This window comes from Gopherus evgoodei, chromosome 4 (genome assembly GCF_007399415.2).
Source record: "Gopherus evgoodei ecotype Sinaloan lineage chromosome 4, rGopEvg1_v1.p, whole genome shotgun sequence".
Classification (NCBI taxonomy): Eukaryota; Metazoa; Chordata; order Testudines; family Testudinidae; genus Gopherus; species Gopherus evgoodei.
In genome coordinates this window covers 153003355-153030855 of record NC_044325.1, presented here as the reverse complement: position 1 = coordinate 153030855, position 27501 = coordinate 153003355, and the positions used below count along the sequence as shown (strand labels likewise).

General features: G+C 52.9%; 1 protein-coding gene across 3 annotated transcripts; it reads left to right on the top strand.

Annotated features, from left to right (window-relative positions):
• Positions 1 to 48: 48 nt before the first annotated feature.
• Positions 49 to 27501, top strand: FBRS (fibrosin). 3 transcript variants are annotated; one of them, XM_030562346.1, is made up of 18 exons: positions 53 to 1971; positions 3260 to 3442; positions 3822 to 3857; positions 3976 to 4005; positions 4255 to 4303; positions 6031 to 6430; positions 6629 to 6864; positions 7244 to 7437; positions 7589 to 7633; positions 14654 to 14749; positions 15036 to 15104; positions 15189 to 15218; positions 15477 to 15548; positions 23992 to 24124; positions 24421 to 24504; positions 24650 to 24733; positions 25328 to 25547; positions 25896 to 27501. In XM_030562346.1, exons 1-18 carry the CDS (start codon positions 1615 to 1617, stop codon positions 26539 to 26541), a joined length of 2964 nt encoding a protein of 987 aa, XP_030418206.1. In that variant the 5' UTR covers positions 53 to 1614; the 3' UTR covers positions 26542 to 27501. The 3 variants fall into 3 exon arrangements, with proteins under 3 accessions (XP_030418207.1, XP_030418206.1, XP_030418205.1); XM_030562345.1 differs by having other exon boundaries at positions 56 to 1971; positions 3257 to 3442; XM_030562347.1 differs by lacking the exon at positions 7589 to 7633 and having other exon boundaries at positions 49 to 1971; positions 3257 to 3442.

Genomic DNA, 27501 nt, shown 5'->3' with positions numbered 1-27501 from the left:
TTTTTCCTCTTCTGCGCTATCATCGATGGCGGAGGGATCGCACGCTGTGGACGGGCTTGCGTCGCGTGCCGTGCGCAGAGGGGAAGAGGATCCGGCAGCGACGCGCAGAGACAGACAGCCGAGAGAGTCGGGGGACAGGGGCGAGCGGGGCGCGGCCCGTGGAGGGGGAGGGCGAGACCAAGCGGGCCCCCTCCCGTGAGGGAAGCAGAGACCGGCTCGGACCGAACCATTCCGTCCCCACCGGTTCGGCCAATCAGCGGGGGGCAACGAGGACAGCGCTGGGCACGAGCCTCGCGGCCAATCAGCGCGGGGGTCGCGAGACGCCCCGTTCCCTGCAGCGGCTGCGAGAGCCCCCCGCCCCCTCCCCGCCAACGGATTCCTGCCCTCTACGGCCGCTTCTTAAAGGGACAGAGCAACGTCAGGAGTCAAGGGGGATTTCTGCCGGAAGAAAACAGCCCCCCTCTTCGTCCCAGCGCCTGTCAGTGGATTTAAAGGGAGCCCGGAGCTGGTAAAGGGGAGTTCGCTCCTGCCCCATTGTGGAAGGGGGTTTCTTGTCGGAGGAGTTTGACGCCAAGTTCTTAAAGGGGACGCCAGCTGGCCTAATTACGGAAGTGGCTGGTGAGATTTAAACTCTGGGTTCTTAAAGGGGACGTGGCCCCTGACATGAATCCCGGGAAGCGCTTTCAGACCGGTTTCTTAAAGGGGCAGTGACCGCGCCCCCCCCGGGAGGCAGGAGCCGTTCACTCTGGATTCTGACACGGGAGGTGCCTCCCGCGAAGCCCGGCGCGTTTGCGGGGGGAGCTTTACCCCTGGATTGTTAAAGGGGAGGTTCCCCCCTCGGCCCGTCGACCATTGCCATTGCTGGCAGAAGTGGAAGCTAGAATCTTAAAGGGGAAGTCACTCCTGCCCCTCGTCTCCGACGTGTTCGGTGGCTGAAGCCATTTAACGCCGGAATCTCCGAGGGGAAGTTGCCTGGCTCGCAGGCCGGCTACCCCAGGGACTGCCTGCGGCGGAGGTGTCGAGTCCGCCCACTTAAAGGGGAGGGGCCCCAATACCGCAGGGGGATGTGAGGCCTGATTAAAGGGGAGGCCTCTGCCAGAAGCCGCCTCAGCCATTTCATGGCCTAGCCTTAAAGGGGAGGCCCTTGGAAAGACGGTGTCCTTGGTTTCGGCAGCAAGTTAATCGGAATTAAAGGGGAGGCGCGCCTCGGCCCACCCCGGTCTTGGAGTTTATGTCAAGGGGCATTAAAGGTCTGTTGTTGGAAAGGACTGCCTTAAAGGGGAGGACGCACAGAGCAGCCGCTGTGGCGAACTGAAGGGGAGGCCCCCCCAAAAGAAACTGCCACAGGGAGTTGGTGTTGGGGGGCCCTAAGTCGGATTTCAAAGGGGAAGATTACTAGCGTGTGTCAAAATCCCCCTTAAAGGGGAAGTTGCCAGCAAGTGTTTAAAGGAGAGGACGAAGACACACTCCATCCACCTCTTGGGGGAGGAGCTCCCCCCTCTGGTTCTCCACGAGTCAGCGCCCAGAGGAGAGGACCCCGTTCAGAACAGCTGCCATGCAGCAGGCCGGAGAGGGGTGAAGGGCGTCGGAAGAAGAGGCTTGGCCAGGGGCAGCATGGAAGCGGCAGCAGCTCCTGCCCCCTGCTGGAGCGGGGGAGGTGGCAGGGCCCGGAGGCTGCGGCGCTGCTCGCGGCGGGACCGTGAGAGCCGCCGGAGCCAACGTCGGGGGGGACGTCCAGGGGAGCCCGCCCACCGGGGCGTCCTCTCCTCTTCTTCAGACTCTGAGAGCGAAGGTCCTGCCCCACCAGCCCCTGTGGCGCCCGGTAAGCCCCGGCGCCGGCCCTTGCGCCGGAGGGCAAGGCCCTCAGGCTCCTCCTGCAGCCATGAGGAGGAGGAGGAGGAGGAGGAGGAGGAAGAGGATCTGATTGACGGCTTTGTCATTGCTAGTTTCATCAGTCTGGAGGCACTGGAGGTGAGGGGCTGAGAATCGTCCTTAGCCACAGGCACTATAGGGCACAGGAGACACGTAGCAGAGCCCATTCCAGGCGAAGCACAGTGGTGTGCGACACACATACACCACACCCAAAACAGACAATTATAGGCAGCCCAGCCCGGATAGGGTGGATTGATGGGGTTATGTTTCTGGAGTATTTGGCATATAGAGTGGAGATGGGGCCATGTCTCAGTGCTGGGGGTTCCCGGGGGCTGGAATATAGTGAGGGATGTAGTTAGGTACCAAAGGTTCCTGACGGCTGAGATAGCTGGGGAGACAGGGATGTGTCTTGGGGTTGGGGGTTTCTGGGGGCTGGGATATAGTGGAGCGGGTGTAAGATGACGGAGGGGATGTGTCACAGTGCTAGGGGATGGGATATAGCTAGGGGAGGGATGCTTGTGCATTGGAACCGGGGGTTCCTAGCACTGGATATAGTGGGAGAGATGGGGCTATCTCTCAGTGGCAGGGGTTCCCGGGGGCTGGGATATAGCGGGGGTGGGGGGACGGGGCCATGACTTTTGTCTGGGATCCTGAGTGCTGTGTCCAGGAAGATTGCCCTCCTTTGGGAAGAGGTGCTGTGTCGGGCCTCAAGTAAGGCTGTGTCTACACTGCCAAAACTTCAGTCATTCAGGGATGTGAAAAAACACACCCTGAGTGATGAAAGTTTTAGCACTGAAAAGTGCCAGTATAGATACCTTGTTCAAGGTGGTTATTTTTTTTATCCCCAGAAGAGCTCTCCCCGGTGATAAAGTGTGACTAAACTGCCCACGTTACAGCACAGCCGCGGCAGCGCTGTGCCATGGGCAGCGTAGACATGCCGTAAGACATCTTCCAGTTAAAATGTGAAGCAGGAAATCCAGGTTTCAGGAATGCAGGGTGGGGAGCTCTCCAGTCTCAGTGTGTTCCTGTTCTGCAGTGACTCATGCTTGCTCCTCTTGTCAGACTGGACTGATTAAGAATCAAGGCGTGTACCCCAGAGTAAAGGTCGAACTCCACTAGGGTAGTTGTATTCTCCCATGTCCCGCCCCCCAGGTGGCTGCTTCTCAGCACCAGGCAAGGGATCCCTATGTAAACAGTCCCTGTGCCCCGCCCAAGAGGTGTCCATATCTCAGCACTAGGCAAGGGATCCCAGTATAAGCAGCCCCCCACGCCCCACCCCAGAGGTGGCTGTGTCTAAGCGCTAGGTGAGGGAATTCATTACGGGTGGCTGGGCAGGTGTCGTCTGTCCTCAAGGAGCTGCTTCACCATCTCCCCCTCCCCACAGAAGGACACGACACTGAGGACCCCCGAGCGGCTGGAGCATCAGCTGAAGCACTCGGGGAAGCGGAAGCGGGGTGAGGGGAGCGGCTCAGAGGAGGAGGAGGGCCATGAGGAGAGCTCAGAGAAGGGGTGTGGGCGGCATGCGGGGGAGCGGGCGCTGAGGAGACGCAGCAAGAGGAGGAGGAAAGAGGTGAGTGGAGACGGGCATGTGGGGTTGGGCAGGGAGAGCTGGGGGGCTGGATGACATGGGGCTGCAAGGGAGTGTGGGGAGCTGGGCAGGGGAATGGTAGGGTATTGCCGGGGTGGGTGGGGTGCTGTGAAAGGGGGACAGTGGGGATGCTGGAAGAGTAGGGGCTGGGTTGGGGAAAAGGCTGGGGGTGCAAGGGAGGGTGGGGGGATGAGGAAGATGGAGCATGGGGGGTGCAAAGGAGGGTGGAGCTGGATGAGGACTTTGGGGTGCAGGCCTTGGGTGGGTGGCTTGCAGGAGGTGCTCATTACACATGGCAGGGGCATCCCAACTCTGCTCAGCAGGGGGCGGAGCTGCCAATGATATCCCTTCTTTCCCACAGGCCTCCCTCCGCTCCTACTTGGAAACAGGATACATAGTAAGTGGCTCTCTCACGCTCCGCCTCTCCCCCCTTTATCTGGCCCATGGCACCCCCTAAGGGCAGGCTCAGGCAGCTCGCCCTCCGCTCATCCCACCTTTGTCTTTCTCCCTTGCAGTGTGACATGGAGAGTGACCCAGGGGAGCAGGTGAGAGGCCCTGAATCCTACCCCTCCTCCTGCCCCCATCTCCACCCCCTGAACTCCACCAGCCCACCCCTCCTGCGCTCACGTTTCTAATCCCCTCCCCCCCACCGCGGGCAGGCATGTTTGGGAGGGGACCCCTCCCTGGGGAGCTCAGAGAATCAAGGATGGCTGGGGGGGGCTTCTCATGTGTATTTGGCAGCAGGGGGCTCCCTACAGTCAGTGATAACATGAGTTCATTTCTCTCCCTATCAGGCCTCCAATGATGACCTGGATCAATCGTTCACTGTCTCAACCAACAAAGGTGGGTGCTAAAGGAGAAAAGCGCCCCTTACAGACACCCCCCCCCCGCTCGCTGCAGCGCAGTGCCCCTTGTGACATTACACCGGATACAATCCAGACTGTTGAACAACTGTGTCCCCTTCATTCTCTAGCCTGCGGTGCCTTTTGTTCTGCTTTGCTGTGAGAACAGCCACTCCTGGTCCTACTCACTCATAGCCCCTAGCCTGCAAAATCATTCCTAGCTAAATGACAGGAGCGCTCTGGCCAGCCACTCATGATTTACATACAGGGCGACACCAGCAAATTCCCAGTCCCAGCCTTGTCCACCAGAAATGTATGTCTTGTACTACACAGCTCCCAGCTGGGCAATACAAGCTCACAGAAAGTCAGTCGTTTCATCAATGGAAAATTATATGCATAGTGTTGTCTCAAGTGGCAGTTCCCAAATCCTTCAGTCCAAACACACTGGCTTAGATAAAACAAATAAAAGAAGTTTCATATCTACAGAAAGAAAGATTTTAAGTGATTACAAGTAATGAGGCATCAAAGTCAGACTTGATTACAAAGAAAATAAGTCAAAAAGACAAACTAATACCTAACATAAGAACCGCACACCAGACCAAAGGTCCATCTGGCCCAGTATCCTGTCTGCCGACAGTGGGCAAGGCCAGATGCCCCAGAGGGAATGAACAGACAGTTTATCATCAAGTGATCCATCCCCTGTCACCCATTCCCAGCTTCTGGCAAATATCCCTGCCCCTCCTGGTTAATAGCTATTGATGGACCTTTCCTCCATGAATATATCTAGTTCTTTCTTGAACCCCGTCGTAGTCTTGGCCTTCACGACATCCTCTGTCAAGGAGTTCCGCAGGTTGACTGTGCAGTGTGTGAAAAAATACTTCCTTTTACAAGGAAGTACCTATCTTAACAAGCTAAGTGAACTTAAAGCAAAAATGTTTTTCTTACTGTAAGCTTACAGCAGTCTGGCTGGATTGCTTCAGCCAGGATTCCCCCCCAGTTCAGTGATGCTTCCTTTGTCATTCTAACTTCACTGCTCCAGTGAGTAGAGATGAAGGGCCAGAGATGATTTGGAGACCACTGTTTCCCATATGCTTTTCCCCTCTTTGAGGATTATCTCCAGCTTGGGTTCAGGTGACAGACAGACTGTTTCCATGGAACTCCCCGACTGTGGTTCTGCCAATATGTAAAGTTCTCGCTCACACCCTTCTTCCTGCCAAAGAGCCACTTATCTAGGTGGTAGTATATGATGGTTCATTGGTTGTGCTGATACCTGGCCGGGACATCAATGTGTCTTTTGTCTCTGAAGAACTGTTTTGGGCCTGCTTTTCTAAACTTGGAACACGTTGCAACAATGTGATATAGTAGAATCTTATAACTTCACATACATTGTTGCCACACATATTTTACCGGGACAAAAATGTTCAGCAGATTATGAGTTTTCAGATATCCCTTGTGAGGTGGTACATTTATACACAATTTACATAGTCTGTTGAAAAGTGTGAACATGAGGTACAGCCTGTCACACACCCCCAGCACTGCACTGGGGCATAGGGCAGCACTGACTGCTGGGGAGTGCCTCCTACGGAGCCCTCCCACCCTGCTCATTGCATGGCAGCACCCACCCACCCCACGCCAGCGCTGCATTGGGGCATCAGGGCAGCACTGGCAGCCAGGAGAGTGCCCCCTGGTGCTGGGTGGTCTCTCACTGGCTGCTGTCTCTCTCCCCAGCCTCGGGCCCAGTTGGTGCCATGAACGGGAGCTGTGCAGCCAAACTCTCTGTGATCCCCAAGGTTTCAGGGCTGGAGCGAAGCCAGGAGCGGAGCCACGAGGCCGACGGGGACCCCCTGCTAGTGCCTTTCCTGCCCAAGGACCCCCTTTCTCAGGCAGCCCCAGCCCTCCCTGTGGCCCCGGCCCGGCCCCCTACTCCTCCAGCCCCGCCGCCCTCCCGGACACCCAACCTGGCTGCTGCTCGCACCACGCCCCAGCCCCGGGGTCAGCTGCCGGTGCCGCAGGGGGGCCCAGCACCCCACGGCCTGCCCCAGCCCACTGTGCATGGGAAGGGAGCGCCCTTCGCCAGCCCCACGCCGCCGGGGCCCTATGGAGCAGGGCTGGACCTCAGCATCGCCGGGTGAGTGAGCTAGGGTGTGCATTCCTGCCTCGTTCTGTCCCCCTTCGTTCTGTCACCTCCCCCCCCTTCTTTTCTTGCTCTCTTTCAGTGGTGTGTCCCCTCCTCCCCCCGTTCCGTGTTACATACCCCCTCATCTTCCCCCCACTTACTCTCCTCTCCCCTGGGCTGACTTTCTCTCTTCCTCTCTGTCTTCTGCAGGTGCAACCGGAGCAGCGCTCACGCCAAGCCCCTGCTGCCCCCGTGTTCCTCCTCCTCACAGCTTCCTCCCCGCCCCTCCACTCCCTCGCTGGCCCTACCCCCCCACGCCTTTCCTTCCACCCTGCGCCCCCCCACCCACCATCACCCGCCCCTCTTCCCCCCCTCTCCGGGCCTGCCCCCCCCACCCCCTCTGCTCCAGGTCGCCGGGCACCCGGCCGCAGCCGCAGCCTTATCTGGTGAGTTGGGAGGGAGGCACGGGTGGGGGTGGGGTGCATGGCAGAGCTGGCTGGGAGAGGCTGGTGAGGGGGAAGGGAGGGGCTGGTGGAGCCAGTCCCATCTCCTCTGGGAAGGGGTTGGCGGAGGGAGGAGGGAACATCTTTCAGGGTCAGGCAGGCAGAAGATGGTTCTCATATCTCCAGGGGGAGGGGCCGGCACGGGGATCCCATCTCTCTGGGAGAGTGTGGAGGTGGCTGGTGGTGGTGGAAGGGGTTTCATTTCTCAGGAAGAGGTGGTAGTGGGTGGCCACATCTCTGGGGGGCTGAGGAGGAGGGGCTACAAGGGGGTCACATCTCCCCCTGATAACTCCACCCCCTGCTCTCTCCTGTCCCTGCTCAGAACAAGAGCTGATCCGGCAGGGCCTGAGCTCGCGGTTCCTAACAGCACAGGGCGGGGCCGACATGGGGGCAGCCGCCATCCGCCCACTGGCCTTCCAGTTCCACCAGCACAACCACCAGCACCAGCACACCCACCAGCACACGCACCAGCACTTCACCCCCTTCCCGCCGGGCATGGTGCCCGCCCCCGCCATGGTAAGTGACCCTTCAGGGGCATCCGCTCCGGTCTGACCCCAGGACAGGAAACTCTGCTTCGGGGGGAGCGGGGAAAGGGACTCGGGCCCTTTCCCCTCTAGAGAGCACTGGTGCGTTGGGTTCCCCTTATATCCCACTTTTTCTTTTCCAGTTTGAGAAATACCCAGGCAAGATTGATGGGCTTCTGAGGCATAACGTGAGTGCAGCCTTGGCAGCCACTACCCTGTGCCAGGGGGTCCCAAGGGCTGGGATATTGGGGGGAGGTGGGGCAGGGCTGTGTCTAGGTGCCAGGGCTCCTGGGGGCTGGGGATATTTGTGGGGGGAGAGCAGGGCTGTCTAGGTGCCAGGGCTCCTGGGGGCTGGGATATGGGGCAGAGGCATGGCTGTGTCTAGGTGCCAAGGCTGCTGGAGATATGGGGGGGAGGAGGGGGCAGGGCTGTGTCTAGGTGCTGGGCTCCTGGGCGCTGGGATACTGGAGGTCGGGACGGGGCATGTCTCAATACCAGGGGTGGTTCTTCGAGCAGTGTCCCTGTGGCTGGTGCTCTGTAGGTGCACTTGTGCCCCCAGCGCCTTTGGTCAGCGATTTCTCATAGCAGTGTCTGGTCTGCTCACACAAGCGTGCTAGTCAGCCTCATGCCTTGTGCTGCTGTTATATAGCACTGCACAAGCGAACCGCCCTCAGTTCCTTCTCAGCCAGAGACAGAGCTCTGGCAGCGGTTCCCGCTGAGATTACCTCAACTGTGCCCTGCTTTGTTATTGTAGTAGTTCATTTGTAGTGTTTAACATTAGTGTAATAGTAGTAGTAGCTTCCTAGTTATGAAAAATAATGTTGTTTTTTTAAATGTGTTACATTTAGATAGATATTAGTTAGTAGATAAGGTAGTTCCTGTTCACTGGGAGGTTGTGCCCGGTTCTCCCGGTGTCAAATGCTGTCTGTTGTGATGGGCACTCCTCAGTGCACTTGTTGCCTCAGGGAATCACACGTTGCCCGGAAGTGTAAGTTCTGTCTGGCATTGACATCTGGAGTGAGAAAAATCTGGGAGATCAAACTTCCTCTCCTGATGATAGAGAGCTCACTACGCCTGGCTTCTGACCCCGATCAAATGACTCTTCCTGTACACCGATCTCCAGGAAAATATGCTACCTCTACTATCTCTCAGCTGCTCCCATTGAGGGCATCTAAGAGGAAGACGCAAGACTCCTCTCATAAGCCTTCCGAAGGTCGTGCCCTGAGTTCACCGGGTAGGATTTATCTCAAAAAAGCCAAGGTTGTCAGTGTCTTCAGCTACTTCAGCACTGTCTGTTCTCCAGTCTGGTATTTGTGAGGCTGCTGGTGTCTCAGGTTCCGAGGGCACCACTAAACCAAAAGATGGCAAAGCCTCAGGCCCAGCGCGATCGTTGATACCGTTAGCTGACCAAAGCAGCAAGAAAAGCTCTTCCTCTGTGCCCTTAGTACCAAAGCAGCCTATCATTAACAATTTTCCAGGGCTTCGAGCACCACCCATCACAGAGATAGGCAACCTTCATCGCCTGCCCTCTCTAGGAGACCTGATCCTCAAGAAGAAATTTTTGAGGAGCAAGAAACTAAAGCCAGTGAAGAGGTCTCTCCTCCAACCACATCTCCTCAACTCTTGATGAAGCAGTCATGCCTCATCCTCCATCCTTGGTGGATGATTTTAAGCAGTTCAGGATCTGGTCAAGAGAATTGCCAATTCCTTGCAGATCCCTCTCCAGGAGGTTAAAGAACCTCATCATAAGCTGCTTGGTGTCCTTCATTCACCCTCATCTGCCCACATAGCCTTGCGTGTCAACAAGGCCCTTCTGGACCCTCCAGCTATCATCAGCCACTATTCTGTCTACATGTGAGAGAACGGATAAGAAATATTATATTCCAGCAAAAGACTTGTTTTTTCTCAGCCCTCTCCTACTCCTTTGGTGGGCGACGCAGTTAACGAGTATGGAGGGCTGCACTGTGCTAAATCCACACCCCATGAAAAGAATGATAAACGTTTAACCCTAGCTGGTAGAAGATCTTACTCATCAGCCTCCTTACAACTTAAAATAACCAACTATCAGGCGTTAATGGTGAAATATAATCACTGAGCCTTACTAAATTCACGGCCATGAAAAATGCTTCACGGACCAGGGAATCTGGTCTCTTGTGTGCTTTTACCAGATACTATACAGATTTCACAGGGGAGACCAGCATTTTTCAAATTGGGAGTCCTGACCCAAAAGGGAGTTGCAGGGGGGTTGCAAGGTTATTTTAGGGGGATTGGGGTAGTGCCACCCTTACTTCTGCGCTGCCTTCAGAGCTGGGTGGCCGGAGAGTGGTGGCTGTTGACTGGGTGCCCACCTCTGAAGGCAGCGCCCTGCCAGCGGCAGCGCAGAAATAAGGGTGACAATACCTACCACGTCATTCTTGTGCTGCTTCCTTCAGAGCTGGGCGGCCAGAGAGTGGCAGCTGCTGACTGAGGGCCCAGCTCGGCAGGCAGCAGCATAGAAGGAAGGGTGGCAATACCATACCAGGCCATCTGCGCTGTTGCTGGCAGCGGCTCTGCCTTCAGAGCTGGGCTTCCGGCCAGCAGCCACCGCTCTCCAACTGCCCAGCTCTGAAGGCAGCGCCGCCGCCAGCAGCAGCGCAGAAGGAAGGGTAGCAGTACCACAACCCTGCCCAACAATAACCTTGTGACTCCCCTCCCCCCCTTTTGTTGACCGCTTACTGGCGGAGCATAGAGAGCAATTCCAGGCAATTATTGAGGAGGGCCAGCTACTTGCCAGAACACCAGTACAAGCCTCTCTCAACACTGTTGATATTGCTGCCCATTCGATCTCTGCAGCAGTAGTTCTGAGAAGGGCCTCCTGGCTCTAGCTCTGGATTCCCGAAAGAGGAGCAGAATACAGTGGAAGACCTTCCTTTTGATGGGTGCAGGTGAATCTCTGAGCACATTAAAGGACTCTAGGGCTACTTTGTGTTCTCTTGGGAACTATACATCTGTCTACAAGAGATGGTTTAGCAAGTCCCAGACAGCTCAGAGATCCCAGACAGCTCAATTCCTGATCTCCTAGAGGCTGTGTGAACCATATCAGAATACACCCAAATTCCAGACAAGGAAACCATCCAACTCTCAGCCTTCTGCCTTGCACCCTTCCACCTCCGTGCAGCAATTCTGATGGGCTGGTTGAGGTTCTGAATTACCACCCTCATCCGTACCAACTCCACCAGTTCCACTGCCTTCCTCCCTTTGGCGACCACCTTTACCTCCTCAGGCACATTTGGGAGTCGATCCCTATAGTCAGATGGGTTTGATCATCTCCACAGGGTACGCCATCCCCTCCCCATCTTTTCCACTGATGAACTGCCCTCTCATCCCTTTTCAGGGACCCTTCTCACGGGAGCTTGCTTTGTCAGGAAATAGCCTCTCTCCTACACTCGAGTGTTTGTAGAACCAGTTCCCATGCACCGCAGAGGAAAGAGGTTTTAGTCCAGGCATTTCCTAATACCAAAAAAGAGTGGCCCTGGGAGACCCGTCCTAGATTTGAGGCTACTCAACACTTGCACAAACATTCAGAATGGTGACACTTGCAGTGTTAATTCCCTCATTAGATCCAGGGGATTGGTTCTCAGCCCTTGACCTTCAGGATGTGCCTTTCCACACTGTGATCCAGCCATTTCAAAATGGACATTTTATTGTCAGCCAGGACCACTGTCAGTGCCAGGTGCTCCCTTTCAGCCTGTCATCTGCCCCAAGTGTCTTTTTGAAAGTCATGTCAGTAATAGCAGCACAGCTCTACAGGAAAGGTATTTTAGGGTTCCCTTACCTGGATGATTGGCCGCTGAAGGATCGCTCCCTGGAACTGACTTCGTGGGCCACTTCCAAAGCCATTGATCTCGTCCTCAACTTGGGCCTACAACTGAACATTCAAAAATCTCCTTTTGACCCCTGTGTACAACTTAGCATTCATAGGAGCACATCTTGATTTAGTAACAGCAAGAGCCTACCTTCTTCTGCGCAAGTGTGTGGCTCTTTCCAACATAGCCAATACAATCCAACTCAGCACCCAAGCTTTGGTCAAGAACTGTCTTCAGTTGTTGGGGCACATGGCAACTAGTCGATCACAGAAGACTCCGATTGCACTGCCTTCCAGGGTGGCTCAAGAGTGTTTAGTCACCAAACAGACACAGTTTAAATATGCTTCTTTCCATACCCACTTGCATAAAACAGTCCATCAGTTGTTGGAAAGAGCGTCGCAGCGTGTGCGCAGGACTCCCATTTATATGTCTTTTCCCAACGCTCATCATAATGACTGATGCCTCCATGTTAGGGTGAGGAGAGAATCTGGATGTTCACGTGGCCCAAGGCAAATGGATGTCACAAGAGACCATGCTACACATCAAACTCCAGAGTGGTCAGATACGCCTTTTTCCGGTTTCTACCAATAATCGGGGCAAGTACGTAAAGGTTGTGACGGACAACATGTCATGCATGTTTTACATAACTGGCAAGGAGACGCAAGATCCCCATCCCTCTGCACTGAGGCTGTCAAGCTCTGGAATTGGTGCATATACAATCAGAGCATCATCACAGCAGCCTGTCTTTCAGGGACTCAGAATGTGACCATGGATACTCTCAGCAGGCACTTCTTCCAAGACCGTGAGTGAGAAATAGATTCCGACATATTACACTACATATTCCAGTAATGGGGCACCTCCCAGATCGGTCTCAAACTGGAGAAGGTTGCTCGATTTCCAGTCCACAACAGCGATAAACAAGAGATGTGCCTAGTTTTGCTCCAGAGGCGGACTGGGTCACCGATTCCTGTGAGTTGCCTTCATTGGTCGTTGGATCTACTGCCTGTATTCCCACTGACTCTTCTAATAGCCAAAGTTCTGCTCAAAATAAAAAAAGGACAGAACCAGAGTCCTCCAAATAGTTTTGATCGGGCCCAGACAAACATGATTCCTTTACCTGATACAGCAGTTTGTTTGCTCACTGATCACGCTCCACGTTGATCCTCAACTGTCTTCCCAGGAAGGGCTGGAAGATCCTTCACCCCAGCCTTGGAATGCTTCATCTTAAAGCACGGTTGTTCCATGGTTCATGGGATTAGAGACAGCCTGCTCAGAGGAGGTAAGAAGAGTAGTTACACAGCAGAAAACAATCCACTCGCTACATGTACTCTCAAATGGACAAGCTTTGTCTGTTGATGTGACCGCCGACATATTCCACCAACCTCATCGCAGCCAGATATACTGGACTATATCCTAACTCTAAAAATTTCAGGGCTATTGCTGAGTTGCATTAGAGCCATCCCAGCTTTCCATTCTCCAGCAGAGGGATATTCTGTTCTTGCCCACCCAACAATATTGAGGTTCCTCAGGCGGCTCAGAAATCAGAATCGGTCAGTTAAGTGTCATAATCTGGTTCTTAAATGCCTTACAAGATCACAGTTTAAACTGAGCTGCCTGCTTCATTTATCAATGAAAATAACATTCCAAGTAGCCATCTTGTCAGCATAACTGGTTGAGGAAATGGGGGACATCCCACAAAGGCCCCTTTTCATAGAATTTTTTAAGGAGGTGGTCACATTATGATCTCACCTCAAATTTTTACCTAAACTTTCCTCTGAGTTCCATATTAACCAACCCGTTCACCTGCCGATCTTCCACCCTAAACCTCACCTAGATAAACAAGAAGTATTGTTGCTTACCCTTGAGCTTGGGAGAGCCTTCGCCTCCTCTCTGGATATGACAACCCCTTCAGAAAGACCCCACAATTGTGTGTCTCACTTGCAGCTAGATGAAAAGAGCCTGCAATCTCTAATCAAAGACTTGCCAGGTGGATATCTGGCTGCATTAATTCTTAGTGCAAATCTTGTAATATTCAGGCACCTCCGGACGTCTGAATTCACTCTGAGATCCATTTCCACCACTACGATGTTTCTCAGAAACATGCCCATGATTGAAATACGTAAGGCTGCTACTTGGGGTTCTATATGCATGTTCGCCAAATGCTCATCAGTAACTCCTGACTCTGCTTCTGATGCTGTGTTTTCTGTACTTTCTTTCGTACTGAAATTGACTCTGAAGGCCACGCGTTCTCCCCCCACCCCCCGACCTAAGGGCTCGTCCAGACTAGGGGAGGAAAATCGATCTTAGATACGCAACTTCAGCTACGTGAATAACGTAGCTGAAGTCGAATATCTAAGATCGAATTATTCACCCATCCAGACGGCGCGGGATCGATGTCTGCGGCTCTCCGTGTCGATTCCGGAACTCCGGGTTGATGGAGTTCCGGAATCGATGTAAGCGCGCTCGGGGATCGATATATCGCGTCTAGACTAGACGCGATATATCGATCCCCGAGCAATCGATTTTAACCCGCCGATACGGCGGGGTAGTCTGGACGTGGGCTTAGAGGGAATTGCTTGGTAGTCACCCGGAGTGGAGCACCTGCAGGGTCACTACTCAACGAAGAAGAGACAGTTACTCACTCTGTGCTGTAACTGTGGTTCTTCGAGATGTGTGTCCCTATGCACGCGCCACTCCCTGCCCTCCTTCCCCTCCACTTCAGAGTTCTCTGCTATAGGGCTTCGTGGTAGAGACGGAGGTGAGGGCGGTTTGCCCGCGCAGTGCTATATGACAGTGGCCTGGGGCAGTGCCATGAGAACTGTCAAATCAAAGGCATGAGTGCACAAGCACAGCTAGAGGGCAGCACCCAGAGGGGGCACATCTCAAAGAACCACAGTTACTGTCCAGGTGAGCAACCATTTTTTCCCGGGGGCTGGCTATAGTGATGGGGAATGGGGCTGCGTCTCGGTGCTGGGAGTTCCCAGGGACTAGGTTCTGGGCTGTATGTCAGTGCCAGGATATCTCAGCAGCTGGAATATAGCCAGAGGATGGGACTGTTTCTTGGTGCTGGGGCTTCCAGGTGCTGAGGCATAGCGGTAGGGGACAGGGCTGTGTCTTGGGGCTGGGGGTTCCTGGGGATTGGGATATAACCGGGAGGATGGGAACATGATTCAGTGCTGGGGGTTCCCAGGTGCTGGAATACAGTAAGGGAGAGGCTAGGCATGTTGTAGTGCTGAGTTTTCCTGGGGATTGAGGTCCGAGGTCCCAGGGTGCTGCTTATTCCCCAGGGACTAGGAGACCCCTGCAGTGATGGCACTTCCCCTTCCACTCAGTGAGCTCTCCCTGCCCTCTCTCTCTTCCTAGTTCTATGCCACGTTCCCTCCCACCGTGACTGGGATCCAACCTGTCCTGCCCCCTGCTGTTTCCTTTGGCTCCCTGCAGGGGGCTTTTCAGCCTAAGGTGAGCAGGGAAGTAGACGTTGTCCATTCCCAGCTCTGGGAGGGGAGTGGGGCCTAGAGGGTTAAAGCTGGCAGGAGAGGGGGGTAGTGGCTGGGAGCTAGGGCTCGTGGGTTCTATCCCCTGCTCTGGCAGGTGAGTGGGATCTCATGGATTAGAGTGGGGGGGCTGGGAGTCTAGGCAATTGTGGGGGAGAGATGGGAGGGAGGACTCTATCCTGGCTTTGGCTCTGGCTGTGGTGGGGAGATTGATTTGTTTGTAGCCTCCTGACCCCCTGTTCTCTCCCCAGAGCACTAACCCAGAGCTGCCGTCGCGGCTGGGAGCTGTCGCCCCCTCTTTGTCCCAGAAAGGGGGTCAGGTGAGCAGGGCAGTGGGCTGTTTGCATGGCATGCTGTGTGGGCACAGATCCCCCTCTAACCGCCTGCTCTCTGTCTTTTTGTAGCTCACAGACCCTTTCAGACCCTCCCTGAGGGTAAGTAACCACGTGTACCAATCCTGTAACTTTGCTTGTTGCAGCAGGGGGTGCTGTGAGAAATGGGTCATGGGGGAAATAGGCCAGTGCGTGCCCAGCAGGGGGCGCTGGGAGGAATGGGTCACGAGGCAGGGGAATAGCCCATCTTGTGCCAAGCAGGGGGCGCTGTGGGGAATGGCTCACAAAGGGGGAATAGTCCAGGCGGGGGCACTGCCCTGGTGTGTCCCAGGAGCTGATGCTTTCCCATCTTTCTTGTAGAAGCCTGGCAAATGGTGCTCCATGCACGTCCGCGTGGCCTACATGATCCTGCGGCACCAGGAGAAGATGAAGGTAGAGTCGTGGTGGTGCCCTTTCTATGCCCCAATGGGCACTGCAGGGGACAGCAGATCCTGACCAGTAGCGCCCCCTGCAGTACTGGTGCTGGGCGAGAGCACAGCTGGGATCCTGCACTCATAGTCTGGGAGCATAATGTAGTAAAAACTCATTCGGGGGCCACCTTAGCCATAGAAAGGCAAGAGAGGTGTCAGCTGAGTCTTAAATATCTCCAGAATTATAAATTCAGTTGTTTCACCCTCTGCGGCATAGCATGGGACACTCGTTGCCCCCAGCCCCAGATCTAGATCCTCCAGTTGGTGGGAATTTTGATAATATGTCATCAGAAAGAGTCCAGTTGACTATCATTCAAAAGCCCTTTTTCCCTCGAACGCAACAGTACCAAACCTAGAACATTTAAATGGATCCTGTCAAACTAACCTTTTTTTTTTTTTTCCGAATGAGATTACAAGTTTGATTGATAAAGGTAACGGTTGTTTTTTTTTAACTGTACTTTAACCGGGGATGTGTTGGTTACATAAAAAAGACATGGTTCTTTGGTAACTTCCCTAGGATTAGCCTTGACATGTAAGACTAAAAACATGTTTTCATCAAAGTCATCATCGGGGTCCTCTCCATCTAGGCACGTTGTCACACTGATCTTTGTCCATGCCGCACTCTAATGTCTCTGTACAAGGCAGGCTGCTGGCCAGACATTGCAGGGTGATGAGTATCTGGTCTTTGCATATGAGCGTTTGATTAGGTAAGGGTGGATTCAGGAGCACATGGTATTTTACGCACAACTGGTGTGGTCAGGCCATCTGTGCCAGATAGGAGGAGGGCAGTTTTGGATGCACATGATCATCTTGGAGCCGTTCCATTACTTGATGATTTGCCCTTCTGGTAGCAGGTCTAAATGCACCCCTTGTCAGTGGCAATTTATGTCCGTTGGTCTGCATCTGGTCCTGGTGACTTTTTATTGTTTAACTTACCAGTTTGTTCCCAAACCTCCTCTACTGACACCTTAATCTGGGAGAGTTCTTGAGCCATTCTTTTTAGGCGACAAATCTTGTGTGTGGATCTCCCTCATATCTTCTGCAATGAAAATCAATGCAAAGAATGAATGTAGCTTCTCGATAGCCTTGTCTTCCTTGAATGCTCCTTTAGCACCTTGATCCTCCACTGGCCCCGCTTTTAGCAGGCTTCGTGCTTCTGATGTACTTAAAAAATAGTTTGCTGTTAGTTTTTGTGTCTTTTGCTAGTAGCTCTTCAAATTCTTTTTTGGCCTGCCTAATTATATTTTTACACTTTATTTGCCAGATTTTGTTCCTTTTTATTTTCCTCATTTGACTTCCAACTTTTAAAGAATGCCTTTTTGCTTCTAGATACTACTTTTATTCTGTTTAGCTGTGGTGGCATTTTTTGGGTCCTCTTAACTATTCTTTTTAATTTGGGGTGTACATTTAATTTGAGACTCTATTATGTTTTTAAAATGTTTCCCTGCAGCTCAGAGAGTAGTTGTTAATGGCTCTCAATCCTGCTGGAAAGGTATAACAAGTGGGGTTCCGCAGGGGTCTGTTTTGGGACCGGTTCTGTTCAATATCTTCATCAACGATTTAGATGTTGGCATAGAAAGTACGCTTATTAAGTTTGCGGACGATACCAAACTGGGAGGGATTGCAACTGCTTTGGAGGACAGGGTCAAAATTCAAAATGATCTGGACAAATTGGAGAAATGGTCTCAGGTAAACAGGATGAAGCTCAATAAAGATAAATGCAAAGTGCTCCACCTAGGAAGGAACAATCAGTTTCACACATACAGAATGGGAAGAGATTGTCTAGGAAGGAGTATGGCAGAAAGAGATCTAGGGGTCATAGTAGACCACAAGCTTAATATGAGTCGACAGTGTGATACTGTTGCAAAAAAAGCAAACATGATTCTGGGATGCATTAACAGGTGTGTTGTAAACAAGACACGAGAAGACATTCTTCCGCTTTACTCTGCGCTGGTTAGTCCTCAACTGGAGTATTGTGTCCAGTTCTGGGCACCGCATTTCAAGAAAGATGTGGAGAAATTGGAGAGGGTCCAGAGAAGAGCAACAAGAATGATTAAAGGTCTTGAGAACATGACCTATGAAGGAAGGCTGAAGGAATTGGGTTTGTTTAGTTTGGAAAAGAGAAGACTGAGAGGGGACCTGATAGCAGTTTTCAGGTATCTAAAAGGGTGTCATCAGGAGGAGGCAGAAAACTTGTTCACCTTAGCCTCCAATGATAGAACAAGAAGCAATGGGCTTAAACTGCAGCAAGGGAGATTTAGGTTGGACATTAGGAAAAAGTTCCTAACTGTCAGGGTAGTTAAACAGTGGAATAAATTGCCGAGGGAGGTTGTGGAATCTCCATCTCTGGAGATATTTAAGAGTAGGTTAGATAAATGTCTGTTAGGGATGGTCTAGACAGTATTTGGTCCTGCCATGAGGGCAGGGGACTGGACTCGATGACCTCTCGAGGTCCCTTCCAGTCCTAGAGTCTATGAGTCTATGAGCTTGCAGGGGGGAGGGATAGCTCAGTGTTTTGAGCATTGGCCTGCTAAGCCCAGGGTTGTGAGTTCAGTCCTTGAGAGGGTCATTTAGGGCTCTGGGGCAAAATCAGTACTTGGTCCTGCTAGCGAAGGCAGGGGACTGGACTCAATGACCTTCAAGGTCCCTTCCAGTTCTATGAGATAGGTATATCTCCATTTTACTCTTGTGACTGTTCCTTTTAATTTCAGTTTAACTAGCTTACTCATTTTTCTGTAGTTCCTCTTCCTGAATTTAAATATCATGGTGGTGGGTTTCTTTGGTATTCCTCTTTTCTTTCTACTCTCTCCCCCAGGATGTCAAATTTAATTATATTATGGTCAGTACTACCGAGTGGTTCAGTTATATTCGCTTCTTGGACCAGATCCTGTGCTCCACCTAGGACTAAATCAAGAATTGTCTCTCCCTTGTGGGTTCCAGGACTAGGTGCTCCAAGAAGCAGTCATTAATGGTGAATAGAAGTGTTATTTCTGCATCCCATCCAAGGTGAATGTACCCAGTCAATATGGGGATAGTTGAAATCCATCATATTATTGAGTTTTCTATTTTAATAGCCTTTCTAATCTCCCTGAGCATTTTACAGTCACCATCTTGGTCCAGTGGTTGGTATACTATTATTACTCAAGCACAGAATTTCTGTTCATAGAGATTCTGTAGTACAATTTAGTTCATTTAAGATTTTCACTATATTTAACTCTGTGCTTTCTTTCTGTGCCACTCCCCCACCAGCACGACCTAGTCTCTCATTCCAATATATTTTGCACACTGGAATTATCTTGTCCCATTGATTGTCATTGTTCCACCAAGTTTCTGTGGTGCCTATAATATCAATATCCTCATTTAATACCAGGCAGTCAAGTTCACCCATTTTAGTATTTAGACTTCTACCATTTGTATACAAGTACTTATAAAATGCATCACCTTTTAGTTGTCTGCTTTCATGTGATGTACTTCAACGGGATTCCTTTTCATCTAACTGTTTCTCTTGCGTTCCTACGTGTACTTTATCAACTTCTATGCTCTTCTCTTTACTAGACTATAGAGAATCCCAGTTAATAGATCCTCTCTATGTGCTTTCTCAAATCATGTGCTCCTCTGCGCGTCGGCTTTTTCTCCAGCCCTTAGTTTATAAACCTCATCGGTGACTGTCACCTCTGTTTTGAGCACCTTTGGACAAGGAGAGAGGTGAATCAAATGCCTTCCAGTAAGATAACTTGGTCTTCCCAGTCAATCTTCCAGTAGTGTCACATCTTGAAAGGGCATGGAAGCCTGCCAGTGGATAGCATTTAATGGTCCGAGGGATAGGAACACATCTCTGAGGGATATACAGTGATTCTTTTCTCCAGAAGCAGGCGCAAAAACAGAACCTAGAACATCTGTGTCTTGTGCAAAACTCTGGAGTTTAGTAGCATCTCTTTCTCTGTGGCTTTGATGGCATGCAAGATCATTTTAGTCTCAGCTCACCTCATGGGAACTACAAAGAAACTCCACTGAACAGTGCAAAACAGCAGCGTCATGACACCATGCAACGATGAAATTCTTCCATCAGTTCTTTGTGTGCAGCAGCGTTGTGTCTGCAATGTACACAGTTAACTCGTCCTTCGTGCAAGCATAAGGCTTACTTCTTCATTGTGAAATTGGAGATGTTTGTGGAGTCAGTTATTTTGCATCAGGTGGGGCAGTATCTCCTTTCTGGTAATATTGCTAATTGATTCCCCCGCATAGGTGTCAAACATGAGCTGGAGTTTATCATAGGTCCAGTATTTTCTCTGTAGCCTCATAATGAAATGCTCAGCCAAATCTTCGCAGGTGTTACTAGTTTCTGGTTTGTCAAGAGCTTGTACCTGAGCCATACCATCTCTGATTGCTTTGCTTAAATGGCCTCTGCTGGCGTAAGGCACCGGTCACATTGTCAGTAGGTGCTGGCTTAGGAAGCCCACGTGAGATGTGCATTAGTTTGCTTCTTGCCTGGTACATTCGCATTGTTCTGTTGCGTTCAAACGTAGATTGTGGTACCACAAAGAAGTCGTATGTTCCCAAAGTTTCATGTAGAGCAACATCATGATGTGATCTGGACACAGCCAGGAGATGAGCAGACAGTGACGTCTGGTTAGCCTTTCACTCTGACTTCCTTCTTTGTGTCTGAGCACTGCTTTAGTCTGCTGTTCTTGATTGGAGCCTATAGATTGACACAGTCTTGGATAAGTGTTTGGGCGCTGAAGGCTTCATGGACATCATGGCCCAAAGTATCCATTTGACCGACACCTTTAGCTATCTCCTCTCTGAAGGCTGCTATTAATGAGCTCCAGTCTGTTGCATGCAAATAGATTGCCAGTGCAAGTAAGCGTTACAGTTTCATCATGTAGCTTTACAGTTACCCCTTCTTGGTATTTAACAACTAACGAATCTAGACGGTGCTTGGCTACTTCTGGGGAAGTCATCCCAGCCATGCTGAATGTTTCATTCAAAATTCGATGGAGTTCTGTCGTTGTGAGAAAAACTAGGAAAGGATGCTGTTATGCCCCCCTTCCCCCCCCCCCCGGCCCCCAAGTGACTTTCGGTGCTCTGTTTTCATGTTCTAGGGTCTTCGTCTGAACCAAGTGCACAGAAAGGAATTGACGACCTTTTAACAACCCATATTCCTTTTCTAAATTCCTCCCATATTTTCTACATCTCTTATTTCAGCAAGGAACCAGGCAATCATCACAGAATATTTTGGTACTTTTAGAGGTATTCAAGTAGGCAGGGCCTTATGAAAGTCATTGTGGGGTACTTAAGAAATTAGCTGAAGCAATCTTAGACCATTAGCAATTATCTCTGAGAACTCCTGAAGGAAGAGTGATCTCCCAGAAGAGAAGGGCAGCCACAGTACCTGTCTTTAAAAAGGGGAACAAAGAGGACCCGGAGAATTATAGACCAATCAGCTTAACTTCAATACCTGGAAAGATACTGGAACAAATAATTAAACAATCAGTTTGTGAGCACCTGGCGGATAATAGGGTTATAAGGACTAGCCAGCTTGGGTTTGTCAAGAACAAATAATGTCAAACCAAACCAATTTCCTTCAAGATGTGATATATCTTGATTTTAGTAAGGCTTTTAATATAGTCCACCAGACGTTCTCAAGACGCAAACTGGGGTAATGTGGTCTAGATGAAATTACCATAAGGTGGAACGATTGTAGTCAAAGAGTAGTTATCAGTGGTTTGCTGGTAAACTGGGAGGGTGTATTTAGCGGTGTCCCACAGGAATCATTCCTGGGTCCAATATTACTCAATATTTTCATTAATGACGTGGATAATGGAGTGGAAAGTATGCTTATAAATTTTGCAGATGTCACCAAGCTGAAAGGGGTTGCAAGAACTTTGAAGGACAGGATTAGAATTCAACACAAACCCTGACAAATTCTCTAATTTGTCTGAATTCAACAAGATGAAATTTAATAAAGATGAGTGCAAAGTATTTCATTTAGGAAGGAAAAATCAAAGGCACAATGTGGGGAATAACTGGGTGGTTGCACTGCTGAAAAGGATCTAGGGGTTAGAGTGGATCACAAATTGAATGAGTCAAGAATGTGATTGTAGCTGTGAAGAAGGCTAATATTGTTCTCGGGTGTATTAACAGGAGTGTCACATCGAAGACAAGGGCAGTAATTCTCCCACTCTACTCTGCAGTGGTGAGGCATCAGCTGGAGTACTGTGTCTAGTTCTGAGAGCCGCGCTTTAGGAAAGATGGGGACAAATTAGAGAGAGTCCAGAGTAGAGCAGCAAAGATGATTAACATTTTTAAAACACCTGACCTAGGAGGAAAGGTTAAAAAAAAAAGAGCATGTTAGTCTTGAGCAAAAGGTCAACTGAGAGGGGACTTGCTAACAATCTTCAAATATGGTAAGGGCTGTTGTAAAAAGAACTATGATCAGTTGTTCTCCATGTCCAATGAAGGTAGGACAAGAAGCAATGGGCTGAAATTGCAGCCAGGGCGATGTAGGTTAGATAGCAGGAAAAACTTTCTATGGTAATGAAGCTCTGGACCGGGCTTCTGAGGGAGGTTGTGGAATCCCCGGCACAGGAGGTTTTACAAAATGGATTGGACAAACCACTGTCTGGGATGATCCAAGGTTACTCTGTCCAGGGCACCAGAACCTTGGTAGAAGTGGGCGGTGGGGGGGGCAGGCGATGTATAACTATGGCTAGCAGGGTGTGCAGTTGAAAGGTTGGGGGGGGCATGTGACTACCCCACATGTTGCTTCTTCCTCCACCCCTTGACTCACTTCAGCAGGCAGTCTCCAAAGCAGGCAGCAGCCCAGGCACTTCAGCAGCAGGGAAAGAGAAGCAGCCCCATGGAGGGGTCGGAGCCGGGGGCTCAGCAAGCCACCCTGCTGCTTCCTAGGGGGACACAGAGAGAGCAGCTGCCAAGGGGAGCGCTGCCTCCTCACTGCTGGGCATCCCAAGAAATCCAGGGGTCCACGTAACCCTGCGTGTCCCCTCCCACCCCACAACATGTCGCCTCTGGAAGGCCAAAGTGGATTCCTGTGCCCCTTCTCCCCTAACCCTTGCACTCCCCTCCCACACCCCCTGCACTCCAGGCACTTGGTGCAGCTGGTCTTCTACCTTCAGCAGCTGCACGCTCACCGGGAACCAGCCATGTAGCCCATCCCCCAGCCTTTCCTACCAGCTGCCGTCCAGCACCTGCAGTACCATGGTCTGCGCGCCCGCCACAAAGCACAGCCCCTGCTGGTGCTGCTCCACGCTTGCCCAAGGCTTGCAGTTTGTGGATGGAGCCCAGTTACTTGGGGCTGGATGTCTTCACTACCACCCCATTACACCTCTTTTGGCATCATAATCCAAGCTGATAATGGTGATGATCTACACCAGGGGCAGACAACCTATGGCACACGCGCCGAACTGATTTTCAGCGGCACTCACACTGCCCGGGTCCTGGCTACCAGTCCAGAGGGGGCTCTGCATTTTAATTTAATTTTAAATGAAGCTTCTTAAACATTTTAAAAACCTTACTTTACATACAACAAGAGTTTAGTTATATATTATAGACTTATAGAAAGAGACCTAAAAACATTATAATGTATTACTGGTACGCAAAACCTTAAATTAGAATGAATAAATGAAGACTCGGCACAGCACTTCTGAAAGGTTGCTGACCCCTGATCTACACCAACAAATCACTTCTCTTTTGCTGATGACACCAAATAAGTTGGAAGCTCTCTCCTTCCCTTTCTTGTAACCTTAGAAAACCGAATCCAGTCTCATGTTCTGAGCATTAACTGCTATCATGGTATTGTCAGGCGAGGATCCAAGTTTCACTTCGGGAGGGCTGCATGTTTCACATCCCCGGATTAAAGCAGAATCGAAAGACCCTTTTGGGGTTTCAATATTTGTCTCTAATTCCAAACTACATAATTGTTCGAGGTTTGGCCCGTTGTGTGCAGGGAGAAAGGGCTTTGGAATGATACCCAACTCGCGCCATTGCTGATGATGTATAATCCAAAATTCCACCAACGAGAGGACCTAGAGCTGGGGGATGGGGCGGGCAAGGACTGAGAGTCCCTTGCAGAGGGTGATACCAGTGACATAAGGATTCTGTAGATTTATTTTTTTTTTACAAATCAGTTGACCCCTCCCTCACCTGTTAACTTTCCCCAGAATTACATGTGCTCCCAGACTGTGAGCTCTGGCCCAGGGTTCCCAGAGCTCCACGAGGGCCCGTTCCCTAGCACCGAGGCATGTGAGACTGGGGACTGATGCCATATGGAGCCCTGGGGAGTAACCATTGGGGATGACCCTGCCTGGGTGGGAGTGGGCTAGAAGGGCCCTGTGATACGCAGTTAGGTTCCCCCTTGGCTGACCTCCTTTCTCCCCTCTCCCCAGCTGATGCAGGGTGATCCCCACAAGCTGGATTTCCGGAACGACTTGATCACCTGCCTTCCTGGCACAGGGACCTTTGGAAGCCTTGCTCATAGCCAAGAGCTCACGCGCCCTGCCACGCTCTTTACCCCCGCAGGTCAGCGCCTTCCTGGCCCCAAGAGCCTGCAGCCACTGCCCCCCTCCCAGCCCCGGGTACCCAGGTTATTGGGAAAATGACATAAGCGTGCCATGGGAATTGGAGGCATATCTGGGGGAGGGGGTACTGGGCTGGCGGAGGACATGGGGGGATTGGAGTCGATTAGGGGAGGGAAGAGACAGGCCACCCAGAGGCTGTGGGGGGTTGGGGCTCAGTCTGTGGGAGGGAGGGAGCTGGGCTAGCCAGTAGGGATGACCTCTTCTCAACCAATCTAATGCTTTATCTGTCCTCCACAGGTGCCATCCAGGCAAGCTCTGGTGCCTCCTTCGGGCCTCCCAGTGCACCACACAGCTCTTTCCTGGGCCCCAGCGCACACATTGGTAAGAGCTGGGGGCTGAGTACGGGGCACCAGGACTAGGCGTGGAGTCAGGGGCCGCACATGGGCTGTGCGGGGCGCACCAGGGGTGGGGCCCAGCTGGGCATCACTGCGCCCATTCATCCCTCCCTTTCCTTCTTGCCTTCCAGATCCCTTCAGCCGCCCCACCGGCTTAGCCGCGCTGGGGGCGCTCTCCAACGGGGCCTTTGGAGGCCTGGGGAACCCCGCCTTCAGTGAGTAGAGGGGGCGGGGCCACAGGGGTGAGGGCAGACTCTGGTGCTGGGAAGGAGGGAGGGCTGTTCTAGGCCCCATGTGGAACAACCCTGGGGGCTGAAGCCCACCTGGGTGGGAATAGGACCTGCATGGTGAGAGGCTGGGGGTGGAGCCGGTGAGGGAAAAGTTGCGGACACAGGCGAGCTCTGGGGAGTGAGACCCCCCATATGAGAGGAGGTGGGACCACAATGAGACCTGGGGAGGAGGAGTGGGGGCTGTGTCCAAGAGGGACAGTAATTGAACAGTAACAACCCTGAAGCAGGGCCTGTGCTGGAGCAGGCAGGCGAGCCCCAGGGATTTCTGGGGGAAAGGGGTGGGGCCCGCACCTGAGGGGCAGGACCTGTTCTCAGAACCTCTGTAGGCTAATCCCCCATGGGATAAGGCAGGGCCTGGATAGAGAAGGGACGTGGGGGCAGGGCCTCCCTTGTCAGGTGCGGGGCCTTCCTTGGCAGAGGTGGAGCTTTTGTAGGGAGAGCTTTGCTCCGCCGCTCCCATGTGTATGGCGTTCTAGGTCCTTCCCAGTCTCATGCTCTGGTCTCTGTTTCCCATCCCAGACTCCAGCTCCATGTTCGGGCAGAAGGATAGCCCCGGGGCCCAGGCCTACGGCAGCCCCCACGACCCATGGAACCGGCTGCACCGCACGCCCCCCTCCTTCCCCACTGCCCCTGCCTGGCCCAAAGGGGGTGCCGGTGATGCAGCTGAGCGCGGGCCGGCCCAGCATGACAAAGAGCCGGACAAGCGAGAGGTGCCTGCCATAAAGGACGAGAAGGACAGGTACGAGGTGGGGGCAGGCTGGCTGAGAGGGCAGGGGTCAATGCAAGAGGGCAGGAGATGAGGGTTGCAGGGCTGGCTGAGGGTTGTGGGTGGTCAGGGTGAGATCTGGGCAGTGAGGTCCAGGTGTGGGGGCGGGACTGATTCTGGGGAAGGGGGGATGGAGATTGTGGGGGGAATCAGGGGCTGATGCAAGGGTGGGAGAGGAAGGGGATGGAACAGTTGGGGATTAGGGAGGGGGGTGGGATGGCGGAGGAATGGGGGGATTGGGGACTGATGAGGAGAGGGACGAGTTGGGGATTGTGCAAGCCTCAGCCCAGTTCATGGCACTAACCCCCACATCTGTTCCAGGGACACCCTATTCTCCAGGCTCCCCCCTCGTGCCTCACCGGCGCCCCTGCCCACTAAGCACCCCGCTTCCCTGGGGCTGGAAGACGGCCCCATGCGGGCACACAGCGAGCCAGGCCGGGAGCAACGTTACGGCAGCCCGGTGGGGGGCCGGGCCTCACGCTCACCCTACCCTGACCCTGCCCTCAAGAAGGAAGTGAAGGTGAAGGAGGAGCCGGAGCTGGGTGTCCTGGAGGGGGCACTACGGGCGGGCGGGCCCTTTCCCGGGGCTCTCCATGTCCCCCACTCGCTGGGGCCGCTGGCTGTCTTCGAGCGGCCACCGTACCTAGTGGCTGGGCCGGCCCCCGGATCCCCCTATGCCACCTTGGAGGCCTGGCGGGAGCCTTACGCCCTGCCCCGCTACCTGGAGCGTGAGCTGCCCGAGGACTACGAGCGTGCCCGGCTCTATGGGTTGGGCCCGCACCCCCCGGGGCTGCTGGCCTACCCCCGCCATGCCGCGCTGCTGGCCAAGGCCCCACCCCCAGAGGGTTTGCTTGGTGCCCCTCCGCCCCTCATCCCTGCCGTGCCCGGCGCCCGGCCCAGCTCCCCCCGCCGTGCCCCAGACCTCAGAGAGCTCACCACCACTTACAAGGACCGGGACTCCAGATAATGATGCCTGTGAGTCGCACCCCCTGGCATCAGTGATGGCATCCCCTCCCTACACTGGGCTGGCTAGGATTCCCCCCACCCTGCCATTAGGGGCAGCATTCTCCCCCGCCCACTTCAGCATCAGGGGCAGTATGTCCTCCCCACACCAGACCAGTCAGCATCCCTCCCACCTGGCATCAGCACTGGTATTCCCTCCCACCACCTGGCATCAGGTGTAGCATCCCCTCCCCCATCCCTTGGACTGGCCAGGGTCAAGGGTGAGAGTGCTGAGGAACCCCCCACCCCAGCCGCTACACACAGACACAAGCTCAGAAGGGATGTGGGGCAGGACAGTGGGGTTCAGGGTGTGGCTGTGCCTCCCCATCTCCCTCTGGCCTGGCTGGGTCCAGGTGAAGGAGGGTTGGCACTGGGTGCCCCGCGCTGTCCCATGGAGAGGGCTTGGGGGAGAAAGACCAGCTGTCGGGGTGTTCTCTACTGGACTGGGGGAGTTAGGTCTGGGTTGTTGGGATCACCCCGGGGCGGGTGGGGGTTAAAGGGCGATCTCCCCAAGCTCGTGGGCTTTCAGGGCAGGAGTCTGGGCTTCAGGTTCCCCAAATCTCTCCGTAAGTGGGGATTTCGGGGGGTGTCTTTGCTCCCCTGTGGACTGGGGGGGCAGCAGTGGAGCTGGGGCCCCCAGCCTAGTGTAAATAGGTCCCTGCTCCCTCAGGGGAGCTGGATTTTGTACATTTATACCAGGTTTGAGGTGGTGATTTTAAAGGACCCCCCGCCCCTCTTCTCTCCCCTCATTTTTAATGTACTGCGCTTTTTTCTATTTCTGTATCGACGTTGTGACGCTCCCCTCCCTCTCCCCACTGGACCTGATCAGAAAGGGGTAACACGGCTGCATTGGACACTGCCGGTTCCTTCCTTTCCTTTTCCCACCCCCTGGTTTAATTAAACCCCTGATTGGTGCTTCTGGAGA